The 19,060-nt window shown below is 48.5% G+C and overlaps 1 protein-coding gene across 1 annotated transcript in view; it reads right to left on the bottom strand.

Moving 5' to 3' along the window:
- Nucleotides 1-19,060, bottom strand: part of ANO2 (anoctamin 2) — a 362,906-nt gene that overhangs the window by 50,990 nt on the left and 292,856 nt on the right. The window contains exons 17-18 of the mRNA XM_030939846.1: nucleotides 2,407-2,518; nucleotides 126-183 (exon numbers count right to left, since the gene is read on the bottom strand). Of these exons, the coding sequence (XP_030795706.1) occupies nucleotides 126-183; nucleotides 2,407-2,518 (170 nt within the window). The remainder of the gene's footprint in view (nucleotides 1-125; nucleotides 184-2,406; nucleotides 2,519-19,060) is intronic.

Here is a 19,060-nt window from a genome sequence, read left to right as displayed (position 1 = left end):
GAAAGGACTGGTTAGAACAAGAGGAGCTCTGAGAAGCAGGGGTGCAAATGAAGCCATGCTGTGCTGGAGATAAGAATGGGGCTGGGTTGGGGTGCCAGGCATGAAACACCAGTGGCTGTACTTGCCTCTTCCATGCGGTAACCATCGAATACATAGACGTAGCTTCCAGGCCTGCCCACAAACCTGAAATCAAACAGTGTGGGAAGAGTTAGGGGAAGAGAAAGTATGCAGGGTGGCTCAAGGACATGTCTTCTGAGGGGAATACCACCACCACTGTCCTCTTCGAAAGCACTGGTCAGGGCGAGTGCTAGATCACTCAGGGATAGGAGTGCACACCGTTATCAACAAGTAACCCCCTATAACACCAGGGGTTCACTTCTTAACCCAGTCAAATGTCAGACGAGAGGGATAAGCTGGGCAGAGGATGAAGCTGGGCCTGGTGTGTGTGTGTGTGTGTGTGTGTGTGTGTGTGTGTGTGTGTGTGTGCCTAAACACCATGCAGTTTGGATTATCTCTAAGTGCACTGTCGTCACACCTTCTTCCCTAACTAGTGTCAAGAACACAGCTCTGATTGCAACTCCTTAGTAAGAGTTTCTCATTCCCAGGAAAGGGAGGATGAGATGGACTAACGTTGCAAATAGAGATTCCTGGGGTCAGAAAAGAAAAATTCTTGACTTCTTGCTGAAAATATTCAAAGGAATAAAAGAAGCTGGTCTCATTCCTCTTCTAAGTAGAGTCTATTTTATTGGGGGATAATGAAACGGTGCAGATCGGGGAAGCAAAATGGTACAAGCCCACCATGGAACCAGACAGACAATCTGAATAATCCTACCTACTGCAGTGTCATCCCCGTGTTCACCTGTTGAAATCCTACTCATCCATTTAAGGCTGAGTGTGAGCCTTTCCTTTGCTGAAGTCCTCTTGTTGTCTTCGTTCATAACTGTTCCCCCAACACTTTCTTTACACCTCTTATGATATCACTTACTGGATATAATCACTTACTGGAGATTACAGTGCGCTGTTGCTAAGACTCTCTCTTCTAGTATACCATCGTTCATCTAAGGGTCAGGATCCTTTTTGCTTGCCTAGAATGTCATATGCACGTAATTTGCTATTGCCACTAACTCTACATTGAAAGCACCAATGAAGTGTATACTTCTTAATATGGACAGTCTCTCTGCTTCTATAATTTCATGTCAGCCAAGGGGAGAGGTCCTGAGAAGGGGGCTGTGGTTTGGATGATAAACACCTCTGAAAGAAATTATCAAGTGTGGATGATGACAGCTTGTGCTATTAGTGCCTGCTTAATGAGCTTCTAGTTCTAGGGAAGCTTTCCTGATGTGTTGTTGGTTGACGTCTATTGGGAAATTTCCTTGTAGGTAGCCAACTGACTTGATCATAAAAAAACATTTATCAAAGTGATTTTATATCCAGACTGATTGTATAATAAAGAATTTCACTGGCCTTTGTCCCTGGTTCCTGCATGAACATCTAAATCCTTGGAATTTCCCGTGATAGGAGCATCTTTGTTATTCCTGGTAGACCCCTAGGACTATATCTAAATTTATGCTAATGAGATTACTCAGGATGGGGGCAAGCCAGGCCAGAAGGATCAACCATGTTGATTGAGGCTTTGAGTCATGTGATACTAGCCCAATCTCAGGGCAAGGGAAGGGCATTGGAGATTGAGTTCACTCACATGGCAAATGATTCTATCAATCATGCCACTCCAATGTGCCAGGAGGGTGACACATCCTGAGGACATGGAAGCTTCATGATTAAGAACCTCCTAAACCTAGTTCTATATGCCTCTCCCATTTGCTGATTTGGATTTACATCCTCTACTACTATAAAACTTCAGTTGTAAGTATAGCACATTTCTGAGTTCTGTGAGTCATTCTAGTGAATTATTGAATCTGATGGAGTAATGAGAAATCTGGAATTACAGCCAGTGGGTCACAACTGCCAGTGGCCTGAGAACCCCAGAGCTTGCCACTGGTGTGTGAAGTGAGGAAAGTCTTGTGAGGGGCTGTGTCCTTAACCTGTGAAATCTGTCTTAACTCCAGGTAGTTGGCATCAGAATTGCATGACAAGATCCAGGAGTCACTATCTAGATGTGAAATACCCTACTGCCTCATCCTCAAAGTTGGGAGACACAAATTTTTTCAAAACTCTCTCTTCAGGGCCTACAGTCAAATCCCTGTAAAGTGCCAGGGTCATCAGAATCTCAAGATGCTAATTCAAAATGATTGCATGCTAGCTAGCATTCCTTCTCCATGGGAAGGCAGGTGCAAGTGGGGTGAGGATGAGTGGGCAATGGGGACAAGCTGACCCTATTGTCCTGACAGTAGAGAACCCAGTCTTAGTGACAAATTGCCTTTCTACACATGACACCATTATACTCACCTCCCCTTGAAAAAGGCCACATAGAAGATGGGGGAGTAGGCATTGACAAACTTGAGCAAGAAAGCTTTGAGGATCAGGCGCTCTTCAAAAGTCTGTTCTGTTTTCGGAACCTCTGTAAGAAAAGAGTGAGGCTGATGAGACTGGGGTGAGATTTCTCACCTCTCCAGAGTTTTGACCTAGACACGAGCTACTGTCTCTCAGCTGACACCTTCACAGCAAAAACCACGAGACCCATCTCTCCGGCACGTCAGAACTGAAGTCAGAACTGAAGTCATCTGGGGGGGACCCAGGTGGTCTGCCAGGTAATACGAGGTTACAGAAGGGTAAAAAATATAGGATCACCGTCTTTCACCATCTTGATTCCTCCTGATTCCCCTTTCTCTCTTTCATTCTTAGCAGAAAAAATGCTGAATGAATTTTAGCACTAATTTGGATGAATGCAGGAAAGCATTCATCTGCATGTGCTCTAGGTAACCTAAGACATTTCCCGGTCATTCACTCAAATGATGAAGGCTTGTTATAGACAAGATGAGTGAAATAAACAGCTTGAGCCTAAGATCTCAGACTCGTAGGTCATGGGCCCAGGGTGTTCTATCAGGTCCAAGCAGAGGAGTGAGCTGGCATTCCCAGAAGGACTCAGAGACACTGAGCAGAAACCTCATAGGTGCCTTCAGAAGACTAGAGACACAGGAAGCTCCAGTGGACAACTGTTCAGGACACTTAGGAGGGACTCCACAGACCATGACAAATGGCATGGCAAGGACAAGAGATGACAAGGTGTTCTTAGTCCATTTGGGCTGCTATAACAAACTACCACAAACTGAGTGCTCATGAAAACATGGCATTTACTTCTCAAATTCTGGAGGTTTCAAAGTCTGAGATCAAGGTAGATTTGGTGTCTGGTGAGGGCCTGTCTTTTGGCTCATAGACAGCACCTTCTCACTGTCCTCTCATGGTCAAGGGGAAAGGCATCTCTCTCAGGCCTCTTACATAGGACTCTTTCCCATATGTGTGCTCTGCCCTCATGACCTTATCACCTCCCAAACACCATACCTCCTAATACCATCACCTTGGCGGTTAGAATTTCAACATAAGAATTTTGGGGAACACAAATATTAGGCTTATAGCACAGGGCCACAGTCTTCAGAGGTAGAAGAAAAGCACTAATACTACATCACGTGGACCAAGAACTACAGCCTGAAAGTGTGCTGAGCATACGTGACGACAGGGTCCTGCCACCTGAGGAATTCCGTGTCCAGATGAGATGACTGTATGGGCCCCCTAACTTGCCTGCTCCACAAATTCACATATAGCTTTTGTAAGCATCGCTGAAGGAATGGACACAAAACCTTGTTTCTTCCATGGAATACCCTTCCCTCACCCACCTCCTTATGCAGAAATCCTTTATATCCTTTAATATCCAGGTGAGTTACTACCACACTCTCCAGATCAGACTGTACAACACTCGCCAGATCACACAGTACCACATCCTCCAGACTACACAGTACCACAGTCTCCAATTCACACCATATCAAACTCTCCAGACCACACAGTAGTACCACATCCTCCAGACCACACAGTACCACTCTCTCCAATTCACACCATACCAAACTCTCCAGATCACACAGTACCACATCCTCCAGACCACACAGTACCAGTCTCCAGTTCACTCCATACCAAACTCTCCAGATCAGACCGTACAACACTCTCCAGATTACACAGTACCACATCCTCCAGACCACACAGTACCACACTCTCCAATTCACACAGTGCCACACTCTCCAGATCACAGTGTACCACCTTCTCCAGATTATGCTGTACCACACCCTCAAGATCACACCGTACTACACCCTCAAGATCACAGTGTACCATCTTCTCCAGATTACACCATACCGCACTCTCCAGATCACACTGTACCACACCCTCAAGATCACAATGTACCACACACTCCAATTCACACCATACCAAACTCTCCAGATCACTGTGTACTACCCTCTCCAGATTACATTATACCGCACTCTCCACATAACACTGCATCACAACCTCAAGATTACACCATACCACACTCTCCAAATCACACAGTGCCACGCTTTCTTTCCAGAGGCATTACTAGATGCCTTCAGCAGGTAGTTAGTATTCTTGTTTTCTTCTGTTATGCTTTATCTGTCCCTGTGTTAACTACCCACACCTATGCCCTTTGAAAACTGACAACAGTCATTATCATTGATTCCTCCAGTCCATGTGTTTGGAGTCTTCCTAAGGCAAGGATTTAGGAGGAAGTAGATTATTTGAGAGGGGCTCCCAGAAAGCTTTGTCAAAGAGTGGGATGGTGAGAACAAGGAGAGTGGAAACCTAAGATAAATGTGCTCATGAACAGGGTAATGCCACATCAACTGGGGTTCAGCCCCACTGGAGACCTCCTAAGAAACCGTGAAGCACACCTCCAAATTTGCACACTGAAACGGGAGATCAAACAGGAGCCCCTCCCTGGCTGAAGGTCACCTTTGGGGCTAACTCCCTGGCTCTTCCAGCCTGTCCTATGCACAGGTGAACCTGCTCCCACAATCAGAGAACGCTCATAGACAGAGAGTGGCAGGAAGCCATTGGTGCAGAGGAACCATCTGAAGGTCACCTCCAGGGTGGGCCAGCGGGAGGTGGGTGCTGCAAAAAAGCATCTGCTCCCATCCTCTGTGTATGACAGAAGGCACCATACATAGGTGTGCACTGTCATTACCTCACTTAACCCTCACCTCCCTCGGTGAGGTAGGTATTACGCGTCACTTCTGTAGATAAAGGGAATTGAGGCCCAGAGAGGTTACAGCCTTGCTCAAGATCACATAGCAGGTAAGTGACAGAGGTAAGATGTGAACCCAGATCTGCCTGCCTCAAAAAAATAGTTTTGAACAACATCAACTTTTTGCAATCAGAATGTTTGACCCATTGTTGTTTTCATCACACACTCTCTTTCACCTCCCCACCTTCCACTCCCAGTCCAGCCTGATGCGCCTAAGAAATACTTGTCCTTTGCAGGTCACATTCATCAAGCACCAGCTGTGTGTCAGGTGCCAGGCCAAAATGAATAAAGGCTTTCCCCTTCCTTCAAGGAGCTTCACTGAGCAAGGTCTCTGGAGAGGCTTTTGCTCACTGCCAAGTCTCTCCCAGATTGACCTGTCAGTAGCAGAGTATCATCTCCCGTCTCATGGCAGAAAGAGTCTTAGGGAAAGGCTGCATTGCCATGTTCCAGTTTCCCACACAGCACAGTGAGCCCTTCATTCACTGCCAATGCTACAACACTGTCTTGAGTATTAAGAGATGATGCCGCTGGCAGCGATGACTGCTCTTGCTGGTGCATTACCAACGACCCTCTCACACTGCACAACTGCATGTGTAAAGATGGCCCTTTAGAGGAAGACTGAAGCACCTAGGCCTCCCCTGAGTCTTGGAGAGCCTCTCATGTGTCCAAGGCTTGAAGACCACCAATGTAGGGTTCTTTGTGTGGGGACTAAGCTGCCAGAGAAAACTCAATGGGACTGAGAACCGTAGTGAATAGGATTACTTTGCTGAGCATCTTCAACTGCATAATGTATTGTTTAGGAAATACCGTGTTTGGTAAAAATGTTGTAAAAGATTTAACAAAAATATAGGTAGACACATACAGAGTTTAATATTAAAAATTCATCTATAGCAAGGGTTATTGCAGGAAGAATAACCCTGGGGTACAAGAACAGACCCCCAAGAGTCCTACTTGTGTGAGGCCTCCCCAGTCTCCTGGGTGAGATGGGGAGGGAGAGATTGGCCAGGGGCTCATCACACGCATTCCGTCCTCCTAGATACACAGCTAGATGGGGGTAATATGAAGGAGCTGTGGCCAGAGAGACATGAGTGGAGGTGGCATATGCTGTTTCCAAGCCTGGGCCCCAGTGTTTCCTGTGAGGTCCTCTGCTCTCTCTATTTCTCTTCCCTCATCTCCTAGGGAAAATGTCAATAGTACCACTGGAAAGAGGAAGCCCAGATTCCTGAATCACCATGTGGAAGGCTGTCCTCCAAACGCCTGGCTTAACTACAACAGGAGCAAGAACTAAATGTTGGAGGTTTACAACACTTCTCCTGAATATGCTCCAACATTTAGATGTGCTGAAACTGACTACTGCAGCTGGTGAGGGAAACTGGGACAGACAGGTTGTTTGTCTTGTAACTTTCCTAAATGAAGAGAAAGACTCGCCCCAACTCAAGCCCTCGGAAAGTATGGATAGTGTTTCTGAGCAGGCCCAGAGGTCACTGACGGTGGCTAGAGCCAAAGTCCAAGGCCTATGTGCCGTTGACCCAGTGATCAGTTGTAGGTGAGGAGAAGTGTGTTTGAGAGAAACAGTGTTTGAGTGTGACACTCTAATACCATCTAGTATATATCACTGGGAACTGATTCCAACATCATCCAAACAACACATCCTCCAAAACTGAGCAAGTAAACAACATTTTGGAGTTCTAAGAAAGACCTGCAGTAATTCAGAGAGGAAATTTCTAAGCTGTTAGACACAGTAGTAAAACAGTATCAGTGGAGAATGGCAGCAGAGCCAGGGGACCAACAGCACCTGTCATGGTCCGAGCCTGATCAGAGACCTATTAAAGAGACAGGCAGGGGTGAGACCTCAGGACCCACGGCCCTAGGGAGGGACATGAGAGTGGGAAAGCTAAGCAATCCTTTGGTGCTACTTTGCAAAGAGCATTGGCCGCTAGGGACTCTGGAGACAGCAGCGTAATTCTACAGGGGTTGAATTAGAATTCTATAGGTGTTGAATTAGAATTCTACAGGGGTTGAATTGGAATTCTACAGGGGTTGAATTGGAATTCTATAGCGGTTAAATCAGAATTCTACAGGAGTTGTACTGGAATTCTATAGGAGTTGAATTGGAATTCTATAGCAGGAGTTGAATTGGAATTCTACAGGAGTTGAACTAGAATTCTACAGGAGTTGGAAAAGTCTTCTGTGATATTCCTCTGCTGGTGGAAAGTTTTGTAGTTTTCTCCTTCTGATCCCGCCTGGGTGGGTACGGCCCCCTGAGATAAAAGATCTGGGTGATCCTGTACTGCTTCACCAAATAATCATCTAGATAATGATTTGTGCTCACCGTTTCCAGCTAGCACTGCCGCTTCTGTCATTTCGTCTTTAGTTATGTATGTTAGCAAACGCCCCACAAGATCTTTAGCTTCTTAGGCCTTTCCCCTCCCTGCCGTCAAGAGGCCAGGTCCTCCCTGCCTGATTTGTGCATATCAGATCCTCACCTGTCTGAACATGCCACATCCCCATCTTCGGCCTGATTCTCATTCCCCTTAACTACAGGAGACAATTCTGAGGCCCAGTGGAAGTGTCTGCCATTGACAGATCACTTTCGGTTTCGAGATCTCATCACTCTGCAGCCTCATACGGCTCTGAACCCTCACGTTCACTGCACTCCCACTCTTGCCCCACCCCCGCATAGTTTGGAAGGCTTTTCTCCGTGAGCAAGGTCCCAGAGAGACATCTTCCGGGCAGACCCCGGCTATTGCCAGATGTGCTCTACGATGAACATGCACTGAATGAATAAACGAGTGAATGAATGATAGGAAAAATGTGTTTGGAAGAATGAAAAAAAAAAAATTTGTCCCATATTAAAAATTCCCTGTCATATTCCAAGGAGGACAAATTCTAAGGAGGGACTTTTTTCTGAGCAGATGACAGGTGTAACCATATGACAGGAGCAGCCGGAAGACTCAAACTCACTGACCTAACATAAGAGACGGGGGTGCTGGAGTTGGAGGCAGGACCCAGAAGGGTGAGGGCCAGGGCGATGGGAGGGGAAGGGCATAGAGGAAATGGACTGACAGGTATGGGGAGGACCCACTGGGAGTTTTCATTAAGTGCCACTGTGAGGTTTGCAGTGTGACCTCTTTGTGTGCCTCTCCACGCAATTTTCAATAATGATTCCTTGAAAGTGTTCTGGATTTGCTCTTTGGGGACTGCTGAAGGACTGGGTTCTACTTCGAGATGAGCATGGGGAAGGAGCAGCGACTGATCTGGGTAACGAATGAGAGAGATTAGCGACACAGGCAGACACCATGGAAGGCAGAGGAGGAGAAGAGGAATAATAAAGAGAAGGGAAGGGGGAGAAAGAAGGAAGAAGAGGGAGGAGGGATGAAAGAAACGGGAAGGAGGAAAGGGAGAACTTTTCAATAGGATGTTTTTTCTTTTTTTTTTTTTTTCCTTTTTTCAATAGGAATTTGAGCCTCTGTCCAGTGTGCCTGAGGCGTCCATTTTAACAATAACACAACCACATCTCATCTCTTTTAAATATTTTGGGGACAAGAAAACTTATGCCCATATCACCTAAAAAAAAAATAAGTAATCAGATCTGAGGGTCTGAAAGTTTGGAAAACGTATCTGGGAAAACATATCTAGAAGGTGATCGGGATGAGATGTGGAGTGGCACATGTCTTTAATTTTATTTTATCATCCCCTTTGAACTGTGTGTCCTCAAATCTCCCAGTCCCTACAGGAATTTCCTCCAAGTTCCCTGCAAAGAGGATCTAGTCATTTCAGAGGCCTTTCTTCCAACTGGAAATGAGTGATTCCATTCCTCCATACTGATAAGTCATAGGCCTGGCTATTATTTATGAGTTTTATTTCTAAAAAACAGCCTGTGCCTGTGCTTTAGGGCCACGAGCCACCATAAATAAGGAGCATTTCCAATAAACGATCCAAATCCATGTGACAGGCCACAAAATCAGCTTAGCGCCCCAGCTTGGAGCAGCTCTGAGTCACAGTGTGTGCTTGGCCGAGCCTTCTGGGAAAGGGGTCTCAGGAGAGCACCGCCCAGTGAGGGAATAAATCAAAGTTTGAGGCAAGGAGGGATGCCACAGTCTGGAGCTCCACTTTAGCTTTTGGATCCCTTTCACAAGCCAACACAGAGGGCCTCACCTGCCTGTGACAGAGACTACATGGCTAAAGAAATGGGGCAAGCGGGCAGGTGCAGTGGCTCGTGCCTGTAATCCTAGCACTTTGGGAGGTTGAGGAGGGCAGATCACTTGAGGCCAAGAGTTTGAGACCAGCCTGGCAAACATGGCAAAGCTCCGTCTCTATGAAAAATAAAAAAATTAGCTGGGCGTGGTGGTGCACATCTATAGTCCCAGTTACTCGGGAGGCTGAAGCACAAAAATTGCTTAAACTCAGGAGGCAGAGGTTGCAGTGAGCTGAGATCATGCCACCGCACTCCAGCCTGGATTACAGCAAGGCTCTGTTTCCAAAAAAAGAAAAAGAAAGAAAGAAAGAAAAAAAGAAAAGAAGAAAAAAGAAAAGAAAAGAAGGAAAGAAATGAAGAAATGGAGCAAGTGTTCCCAGAGGCCAGGTGGGATGGGTTGACGTCTGAAGGTCAGGAAGGGCTGTCTGCATCTCAGGCCACTAGGCAGGATTCCTCGTAAGACAGACTTCTGGAGGAGTCTGAATTTGAACCCCATGAAAAAATGGTCCATCCCTGCGCTTTGAACAACTCCAAATAAAGTACATTTAGATTCCATGGCTACGAGGATATGAAGGATGGGAATCTAATGGAGAGAGGGTGAGGAGGTAGACAGGCAACGCTCTCTGTTATTCATGTGCCCCTAACATAGCACCTCCCCTGGGAAGCACCCCAGGTTGATTAGAGGCCATCTGGAAGTTTCACCTGCTTCCGACCTGTGGAACAGGATCCCAACAAAGAGGGCAGACTCCACTTCCAGCCAGAAAGGACAATCAGAGGGAACTTCTGTGCAGAGCCATTCCCACCATCAGCCCTTTTCTTTTAAGTGTTAATCCTCTGCTGCATCGTGTCATGAAAAAATATGAGTGCAAATGACCCAGCTGTAAACTGCCTTGGAAAACAATTAGTATGAAAGCCCAGCTTCATCCCAGGGGGCCAGCTCAGGACTGCAAGTCCCCAGAGCTCCATCCTAATCATACGGAAACAGCATGGCCAGGAGAGGACGCCAGCTGCAGGCTCTGAGTCTTGGAAAAGCAGCTCCTCCTGACTGGCGTCTTCGACAGCCCAGGTGGCAAATGCATAACGATGGCAGCAAAACAGAACAAAAGGATGCCCAAGCAAACGTGCTTGCTCTTCCCCTTACCTCTCCCTAAGGCAGGTCACGCCTTTGCAAACAGCAATGTTGGCTGACAGCACAACCATCTGGGCTACCCTTCATTTGGGAATGGGGGGCCGGTGGAGGGACTATCCAGGTACCTGGTGTGATGCTGTTGCCTTGGTAGTGCCATGGGTAGGGTGGAAATCACCCTAGGAGAAGTCAGCCAGCTGGGTGACAAGGCAGCCAGCTCATAGCCTGAGGGAGCTGAGAGCGCCTGAACTGGGGATCTGGAGGATGTACCTGAGATTCTCCTGCGGCCCCAGAGAGCCTCCTAGCACAGGGGGCCTATCCCTCAGAGTCAGGGAGGTAACTCTTGCACCTATGCAAAGGAGCATGAGACCTACTGTGCTGGCTAGCAGCCTAGGCCAGGGTGACAGCGCCCCCGGCACATCTCCTTTTAAGAAAAAAAGGGACCTAAACCGGAAGGGAGCCCTGGAGGGAGAGGGAGAGGGAGAGAGGGAGAGAGGGAGAGAGGGAGAGAGGGAGAGAGGGAGAGAGGGAGGGAGGGAGGGAGGGAGGGAGGTAGGGAGAGAGGGAGAGGGAGAGGGAGAGGGAGAGGGAGACAGACAGACAGACAGACAGACAGACAGACAGACAGACATATTCTGTTATGGGCCAATCATGAGAATCCTCCTATATCCAGCACCTACTATGTGCCAAGGACCATACAAGCACTTGACAATTTCCCTGAGATGTTTTTCCCTGTGGCAAGGACAGGAGTGAGGAGAGCACAGGAAGGTGTGCCCCGTCCCTGATCACAGACACCCCTAACACCCCTGAGTCATCTGGCAAATGCACACACTGGTCTAGAACCCGAGGGAGGAGGCATACAGTCACTCCATCCTCAGCCCACCCCTCACGTCTTCCCAGAGGAAAATCACCCAGAGGAAATTCTCCCGTCTCTCCCACCATTATCTTCTCTCATTCGACAAATACCTATTGAGGATGATCATGTGCCAGGCACCGGGCACCAGGTGTGCAGTGGTGGACAATCCAATAAGCTCCTGCCGTGTGGAGCTCCCAGTGTAGACGGGTGAGGGGGACAACTGCAACCATTTTAGACAGCGGTGGGTGTTGAAGGAATATGTAGTGATATGAGAAGCAGAAGGAAAGGGCAATGGGAAGGCTGTTTTGGTCACAGTGGTCAGGAAAGGCCTCTGAAGAGGTGACCTCTAAGCTGAGACCTGCAGGGTAAGGAGGAGCCAGCCCCAGGGGCTGGGGAGGACTCCAGGGGGAGACACCAGCCTGGGCAAAGTCCTCATGGAGAACCCCCAAGGCTGTGCAAGGAATTGGCCGGTTCACACAACTGGAGCATCCTGAGCCTGGTGGAAGTGCTGGGAGGGGGAATTGGAGAGGAAGGCTGGAGAGTCAGTGTGGGGCTCTGTGAGCCACAGGAAGCACAATGGGAAGCTGTTGCAGGTTTCTGAACAGGGGAAGGATGTGACTAAATTACATTTTTTAAAAATCACAGAAAGTGAACTGTGTGGGGGGGAGTGTGGCGGGGAGACAGAAGTGGAGGCAGAGAGACAAACTGTGAGTGTGTTGTTGTCCAGGCACAAACCAGTCAATGTGAGGACGAAACTTGTGAAAAGTGGTCAGATCGGGGATATGTTTGAAGGTAGAATGAACAATACTTACCAGCAGAATGGATCCTAGGGGTGATAGAGAGAGAGAGCTCCAGGGAGTGAGAGTGCCAGGGAGAGACAGAAAGACAGAGCCAGGATGGCACCTGGACTTGGAAGTGAGCATTTGGGTGGCTGGTGGTGCCATCTCCTGAGATGGGAAGAATCAGTGAAAGGCACCAGGTTTGGAGGAAAAATTATGTGTTCAGAGTTGGACACATTAAATTCCTGGTCCTGTGCTTCTCCTTGGCCCCTGTGATACTGTCCCCCAAAACCCAAAACCCCCAAAACCCGACTCATGACCCAAGGCCATTAGAATATTGTATGAACTGAGAATCATCCTGTGAAGTACCCAGCCAGCTTGGAGGAGTCACCACCTCAAGCAAGTCTAAGCCTCAATGTCAAGGTTGGACTGGGTGACTTCCCAGGCCCTTCCTGCTTCTGGTCTTCTGTGCTCTACAATATGATTCATGAGGCTTTGAAGGAAGAATCGAGGGGAACCCTTGGCTGGAAGTCAGAAGACCTTTCTGTCCTAGAGTCCCCAGATAAGGGAATTTATCTTTCTGAGCCTCAGTGTCCTGATTCATAAAATGATACTTTCCTTCAACATTTGTTGGGAAACGCAGCATGGAAAGCACCAAGCATAGCGTAAGGGCTCAAAGATGTGCTCTTATGATGATGGCACAGCAAGGCGCTCCATCAGAGATTTGCACATTTGTTTCTACTTCTTTAGTAAAAGAGATGCTAGCAAGTTAGCTAAAAATCCCCTACAGAGCCCTCTTAGAAGACTGGGGGGTGCATTTTGGCATCACTTGGGGTGGTGAGGTCCCTATGAATCACCGAGGGCCAGGAAGGTGACATAGGCAATCGTAGGATCTGTGGCATTTTGAAGAATGAAGGTGGCAAGCGGTGTGCTCCCAGGGTGGGTTCCCAGGGAGAGCAGGGGCCCTTGCTATGGGTCTGGGTGTTAGGCGGCATCCTGGAGATGAGGGTGGAGGTAACATATGTGTCCTAGAAACAAGAAACCCTGACAGCTGCAGCCCCTAGACTGAGCCCACCCTAAAGAAGAAGAGTGTCTTCCCTGGAAGAGCCCATGCTGTCCAGGCCTGGAGTAAGGAGGGGTTGCCTCAGCAGCAGTCCAGCCTCTCCCATCAGAGGGGTGTGGCCAGTGGCCAGCAGCAATGTTCTGTAGCAGTGAGACCCAAGGAGCGAAGGGCAGGTTCTACCCAGGAATCTCTCTGTTTGACTTCGGATGTTGGCCTGACCCCTCTACCACTCAGGATTGCAGCAAGAAACAATTCCCCTTGGATGGTTCAAAAGAAGCGACTCTAACGAAGCCCTTACTCACAGCAGTGAAGAGACGAGGAGAGGAAATGGCTTGGCTGATGCCTAGGAAGAACCAAGAGGGAGAACTCATCCTGCAAGAGCTGCAGTTACGAAGAGATGCATTTTCTCCAGAGATGTGGGAGGGTCAGGGAGAGGCAGAGGAAAACACTTCAGTTCCCTAGTGAGGTGGAGAGGGGATCTGGGGAGAAAAGGTACAAACAAAGGAGGAGGACCACAGCCCGCCCTTCTCTTCTGGATGCTTTAGTCCCTGGGCTCGTAGAAAATCCAAAGAGAGGGAGAGGAAGAGGAAGATATTGGACTTCTTGCTAACAGGAGAGATGAGTGCTCCAAGGACTTAGTAGGGAAATGAGAGACGTGTTCACGGTCACAGCACATGTTTGCGAAGGAATTATTACCAGTTATACTAAGTGTTCTAAATAGCGGGATTAATGACCGTAGTCTTATATAACTGGTAGGGGTATAACCATACTCACATCGTTTTATTAGTAGTCACAGCCTCCTGCCATCCTCTCTCTTTCCCAGGCAACATTTAGAATAACTTAAGCCAATATCATGGAGGGGCCTCCCAACAAGCACAGAATCCCCCCTGGTCACACCCTGGGAGGTTCTTTCTCCCCCACAGGCTAAGGCCACCCAGAGAGCCAGGAGCCCCAGAGAACCAGGATCCCGGTGCAAAGCAGGAAGAGAATACAAGCCAGCAGACCCAACTTTCAGGCCAGATTGCAAATGACCAGCACTGTGGTGTCCCCCCCAGAAAGCTATAGGCCCCATTCCCCTCTCCAGCCCACACCGGCCAGGCCCACCCATGTCCTGTGCTGGATTCTGTCCCTGATCAGGCTCCACTGCAGAGAGCAGATCCCCCATCCCAGAGCACTGCATCCAACAAAGCCAACACTTTCACCCCATGCTCCAAAAACAAACACTATCCACATTTAGAAAATCAGATTCATATATACCCCAAGTATTCTTCTTTAAAGAATGTTTGGTGCCCCGGCATTTGTATCTGTGATACCGACTTTTCCCCCGTCCTGTTCCTTTCCTCTTGCTCTTCTCTCCTCAGTAAGAATATATTGCCTTTTGCTAGAGTAGCTTAGAACTGGAGGAAAAGTTTAGACTCAAAACTTCCCGGGAGGGGCCAGGCATGCTGGCACACACCAGTAGTCCCGGCATTTTGGGAGACTGAGGCAGGAGAATCACTTGAGCCCAGGAGTTCAAGACCAGCCTGGAAAACAAAATGAGATCCCCTTCTCTACAAAAAGTTAAAAAAAAATTGAGCCAGATGCCATGGCACACACCAGGAGTCCCAGCTACTCAGGAGGCTGAGGTGGGAGGATCCCTTGAGCCCAGGAGTTCAAGGCTGTTGTGAGCTAGGATCATGCCACTGCACCCCAGTCTGGGCAACAGAGCGAGACCCTGTCTATTTTTGAAAAAAGAGAGAGAGATTCCTGGTGGCCTTTCGAAATTTTAAAAGATTTCTTTCTTTTTTAAAACTTATAAGCACGCAGGACCCCAAAGCCTGGGGAGCTCCGCTCTCCCTGTGCATGTGAGACAGACGGCTGCACTCACAGCTGGCCTCCCTGCTGTCTTCCCTGCCTGGGGCATCTGACCCACGTGGTTGTCCCCATCCCCAGAAACACTCCACCTCTTGTCATTCACACACGTGAGTGCACTGCATTTTAAATCTTCGGGAGCCTCTGTGGTCTTTCCTTTTGCTCTCCCAACAAATTTAAACTTTTCTGGGGAACAAGGACAGCTACATATTAAAAGGCAGTAGAGTGTCATGGTTTTAGCAAGGACAATGATGCCAGACTCACCACTTATCAGTGCCATGACCTTGGGCCTCTCATTTTCTGCTCTGTGTCTTCAGTCTTCCTGTCTCTAAATGGGAGTTTTTTTTTTTTTTTTTTGAGACGGAGTCTCGCTCTGTCGCCCAGGCTGGAGTGCAGTGGCCGGTTCTCAGCTCACTGCAAGCTCCGCCTCCCGGGTTCACGCCATTCTCCTGCCTCAGCCTCCCGAGTAGCTGGGACTACAGGCGCCCACCACCTCGCCTGGCTAGTTTTTTGTATTTTTAGTAGAGACGGGGTTTCACCATGTTAGCCAGGATGGTCTCGATCTCCTGACCTCGTGATCCGCCCGTCTCGGCCTCCCAAAGTGCTGGAATTACAGGCTTGAGCCACCGCACCCGGCCATGGGAGTGTTAAGATTACCTACCCGACTGGGGCTGTTTTAAGGATTAAACATACAGATATATGGAAAGTGCTTAGAACAATGTTTGGTTCGGGGTAAGCAGTATGTGCCTGTGTGTGTGTGTATGTGTGTGTATACGTGCATGTGTGTGTGTGTGTATGTGTGCGTGTGTGTGCGTGCATGTGTGTGTGCACATGTGCGTGTGTGCCCGTGCACATGTGTGCATGTATGTGGGCAGGTGTGTATGTGTGTGAGATATAGCGTAAGCAGGGTGTGCATCAACACACACTCATGCACACTACTAACTGTATGCTTTGGTCAAGTTTCTAAACCTCTTCAGCCTTCTTATAAGTAAAATGAAAGAAATGACTCATTCCCAGTGTTACTGTCATAATGTGGGGCAAAGTATGCAAACCGGTGTTGGTATGAGGTGGGCACTCAATGGAATTCAGGGCCTTTCCCCATCCCGCCTTTCACTCCCGTCCCTGGCCCCACTTCAGGAGCATCTGGGGCAGTGACAGTCAGGAGTGGGCTATCAGCAATGTCTAAGCAGCTCCCAAGCACAGCCATTTTCACAAAAACCTTGACTTTACTAATACTTTTTTTCAAGCACTTACAATGAGCTCAACCCCGTGACTTGGAGAGACTGATGGCAAGGGAGGGATGAAGTGCACCAGCCAGCACTCTGCACAGAGTTTCGAAAGAAAAGACAAGGAGGAAAAGGAGGCAGAAAGCCAAAAGCATTTTGAGTATTCAGTCCAGAAGCCTGCCATCAGCCGTGCCTCCTCCATCCTGCCTCCTACTGGAAGAATTCTCCAAAGCTAGAGTACAGACAGGCCCCCTTTCCAGGCCAAGCCTGACCATTGCCTACGTTGTTACGCTAAGATCCTATAGTTTTCCTTCTCCCAGAGGTATGGCTCAAAGGCACAATACACCCCTGCATCCTGACCCGAGGAGGAAGCACACCTTGCACCAGTCAGCTCCATTGCCTTCTTGCCTCCCGCCCTATCCTCCCAACATGCTCCCAACATGTCCTGTTTGCTGTATGTCCACAGGCCCAGTGACCTGCCCAGATTTTGCCTGCTTCCTCCCCCAGGACTTGGACCCTTTCTCTACAGTCACCACCTGTATCCCCTCCTGGAGTGAAGAGATCACTGGGGACTAAGAGACCTTGTCCCACCCGTCCACTGGAATCCTACGCCCGCAGCACTCAAAATCCAATACTGATGCTTCCTGAAGCTGGCCACACACTCTGTACACTGTGCCTTGGCCGGCCAGGCTCCCTCTCAGACACAGTTCCAGAGCTTCATGCACTTCCCCAGAAAGCCCCCTTCCCACCACCCTGGGGTGGTGCTCAGTCCTGCTTCACCAGTGCTATGTTGCCTCCAGATTCCAGCATGCCTTGCATGTAAGTTCCTGACTATTGTTATGGCAGCCAGGGGAACAATCACTGTGTTTATCTGCCACTGCTGCTAGTGGTAGATATCATTCTCAAGGAAATTAAAAAATCTTGCCTTCTGTGATATATATTTGTAGCAAGAATGGACCTCAGATAGGCCTGACACCTCAGCCTCTTGAAGGATGCTCCCAGGAAACTGGTCTTCCATTACTCAGCCCTGTGGGAAACACTTGGGTACTTATTGGGGTTACTGACACCAGCTGTTTGCACCTGGTGAGCAAAGCGCATACTCACAGCCTCCTCAACTATCAAGAGATCTGGGGCAGGAAGCCAAGCGGGTGTTAAACCCAGCGTGAGAATGGCAAAGGAAGTCTTAAGCCTGGCAGACTTCTCATTCCATTAGGTGGCATTATCCATAGCTTTATGTCCGCGTGGAGCCTGAGGGAACCCTGTAACCGTATCTCTGCCTGTGGGGCTACTGCTGGGACCTACTCTGTGGGACCGTCTCTGTTAGTGTGGGTATTCTTTGCCTTTAAGGAAACTTTAAGTCTCCTGATACCCTTGGTGCCCCTTTCAGTCACTATCCCATTGTGTCAACTTTGCACTGGCCTTATGCATCTCAATAAGATCACACATCCTTCTGTAGGAAGACAGAGTTGAAATAAGGAATACATAAATGTTCACTGTAGCCTCTACTGTGGCTTAAAAGATACCCAGCCTATGCGCATTCCTTGAAAAACGTCTTTTTGCATGCATGAATGAAGACAGAGACGTATTTCACCAATGACTGCATTGACAAAAATGCGCTAAGATCTGCCATGGGCCAGGCACTGTGCAGGAAATAAAAATAAATGAAAGACAGGGTCACTGTTCTCAAGAGCCTTGCAGCCTGGTTGGGAACAAGCAGCAGAGACCTTTCCTACTTACAGAATGGCCATGCCTTTCACACATTTTCCAAGTTCTTCATAATTAGGCTGATTCTAGCCAGTGAGCTGTGAGCAAACGGGATGAATGATGATGCTTGGAGGCTGAAACATTTAACAGCCCCAGTCAATGCTCCAGCTGTCTTTTCTTGACATGGTGTCCACGGCAGCCCCCATCAGTCTAGGTCCCTGAACAACTGTGTGCAGCAGAGACCCCTGCTTGATCGCACCAGATATGTGGGCTGAACAAGAACACAGATGACTTTACAGATGCAACCAAGATTTCAAGATGAATTTATAACCCCAGCAGAGCCTAGTCTATTCTAACACTGGGAAGACACATACATGTGAAATGTGATAAGATCAGATAGTACCTGATCAGCATCCAATGAGTAGTGTGGATAAGACGCTCCAAGCTTAACCTTGACCTGCAGGGTTTGCCTTTACTATTCCATCTTCCTAAGAGTTCTCCTTCCAGATCCTTTTGTGGGTGGCTCCCTCCTGCCATCCAGGTCTCAGCTATAAAGTTACCACCTTGAAACACCTTTCCTGACCAACTCCTCCAGAGTGCACAGCCCCAGACCACTGTCTGTCTCATCAGACCTTCCTCACATTCTGTGGAATGGCCCTGCTCGCTGTCCATCTTTCCCTTGCCACAGTGAAAGCAAAATGAGAGCAGGGACCTTGTCGCTTGTCATTGCTGTGTTTTCAGAACTGTGCCTGGCACAGAGCAAGCACTCCATCAACAGCTGATGGATGAACCCAGAAATAGAGGGTGTGTGCCGGGGGAGTCTGGAAGTGGGAGGATGACCACCAACGGCTGAGAGGCCAGAAGAGGATTTACAAAGGAGGAGCCCTCAAGAAGCCCTTTCAAGGAGGGTCACTGAGGTCATTTTGGCAGTTACAGCAGCATGAGCAAGGCTGGGCTGGGGCCACACGGGGAGGCTAGGGTGACCGTGAGCTGAGTGGGTCAGCTGGGGTGGAGGACCACAGTGGGAAGAAAGTAGCTGAGAGCTTGAAATGCTAAC

Source organism: Rhinopithecus roxellana, chromosome 10, assembly GCF_007565055.1.
Source record: "Rhinopithecus roxellana isolate Shanxi Qingling chromosome 10, ASM756505v1, whole genome shotgun sequence".
Classification (NCBI taxonomy): Eukaryota; Metazoa; Chordata; class Mammalia; order Primates; family Cercopithecidae; genus Rhinopithecus; species Rhinopithecus roxellana.
This window is presented reverse-complemented; position numbering and strand designations above follow the sequence as displayed.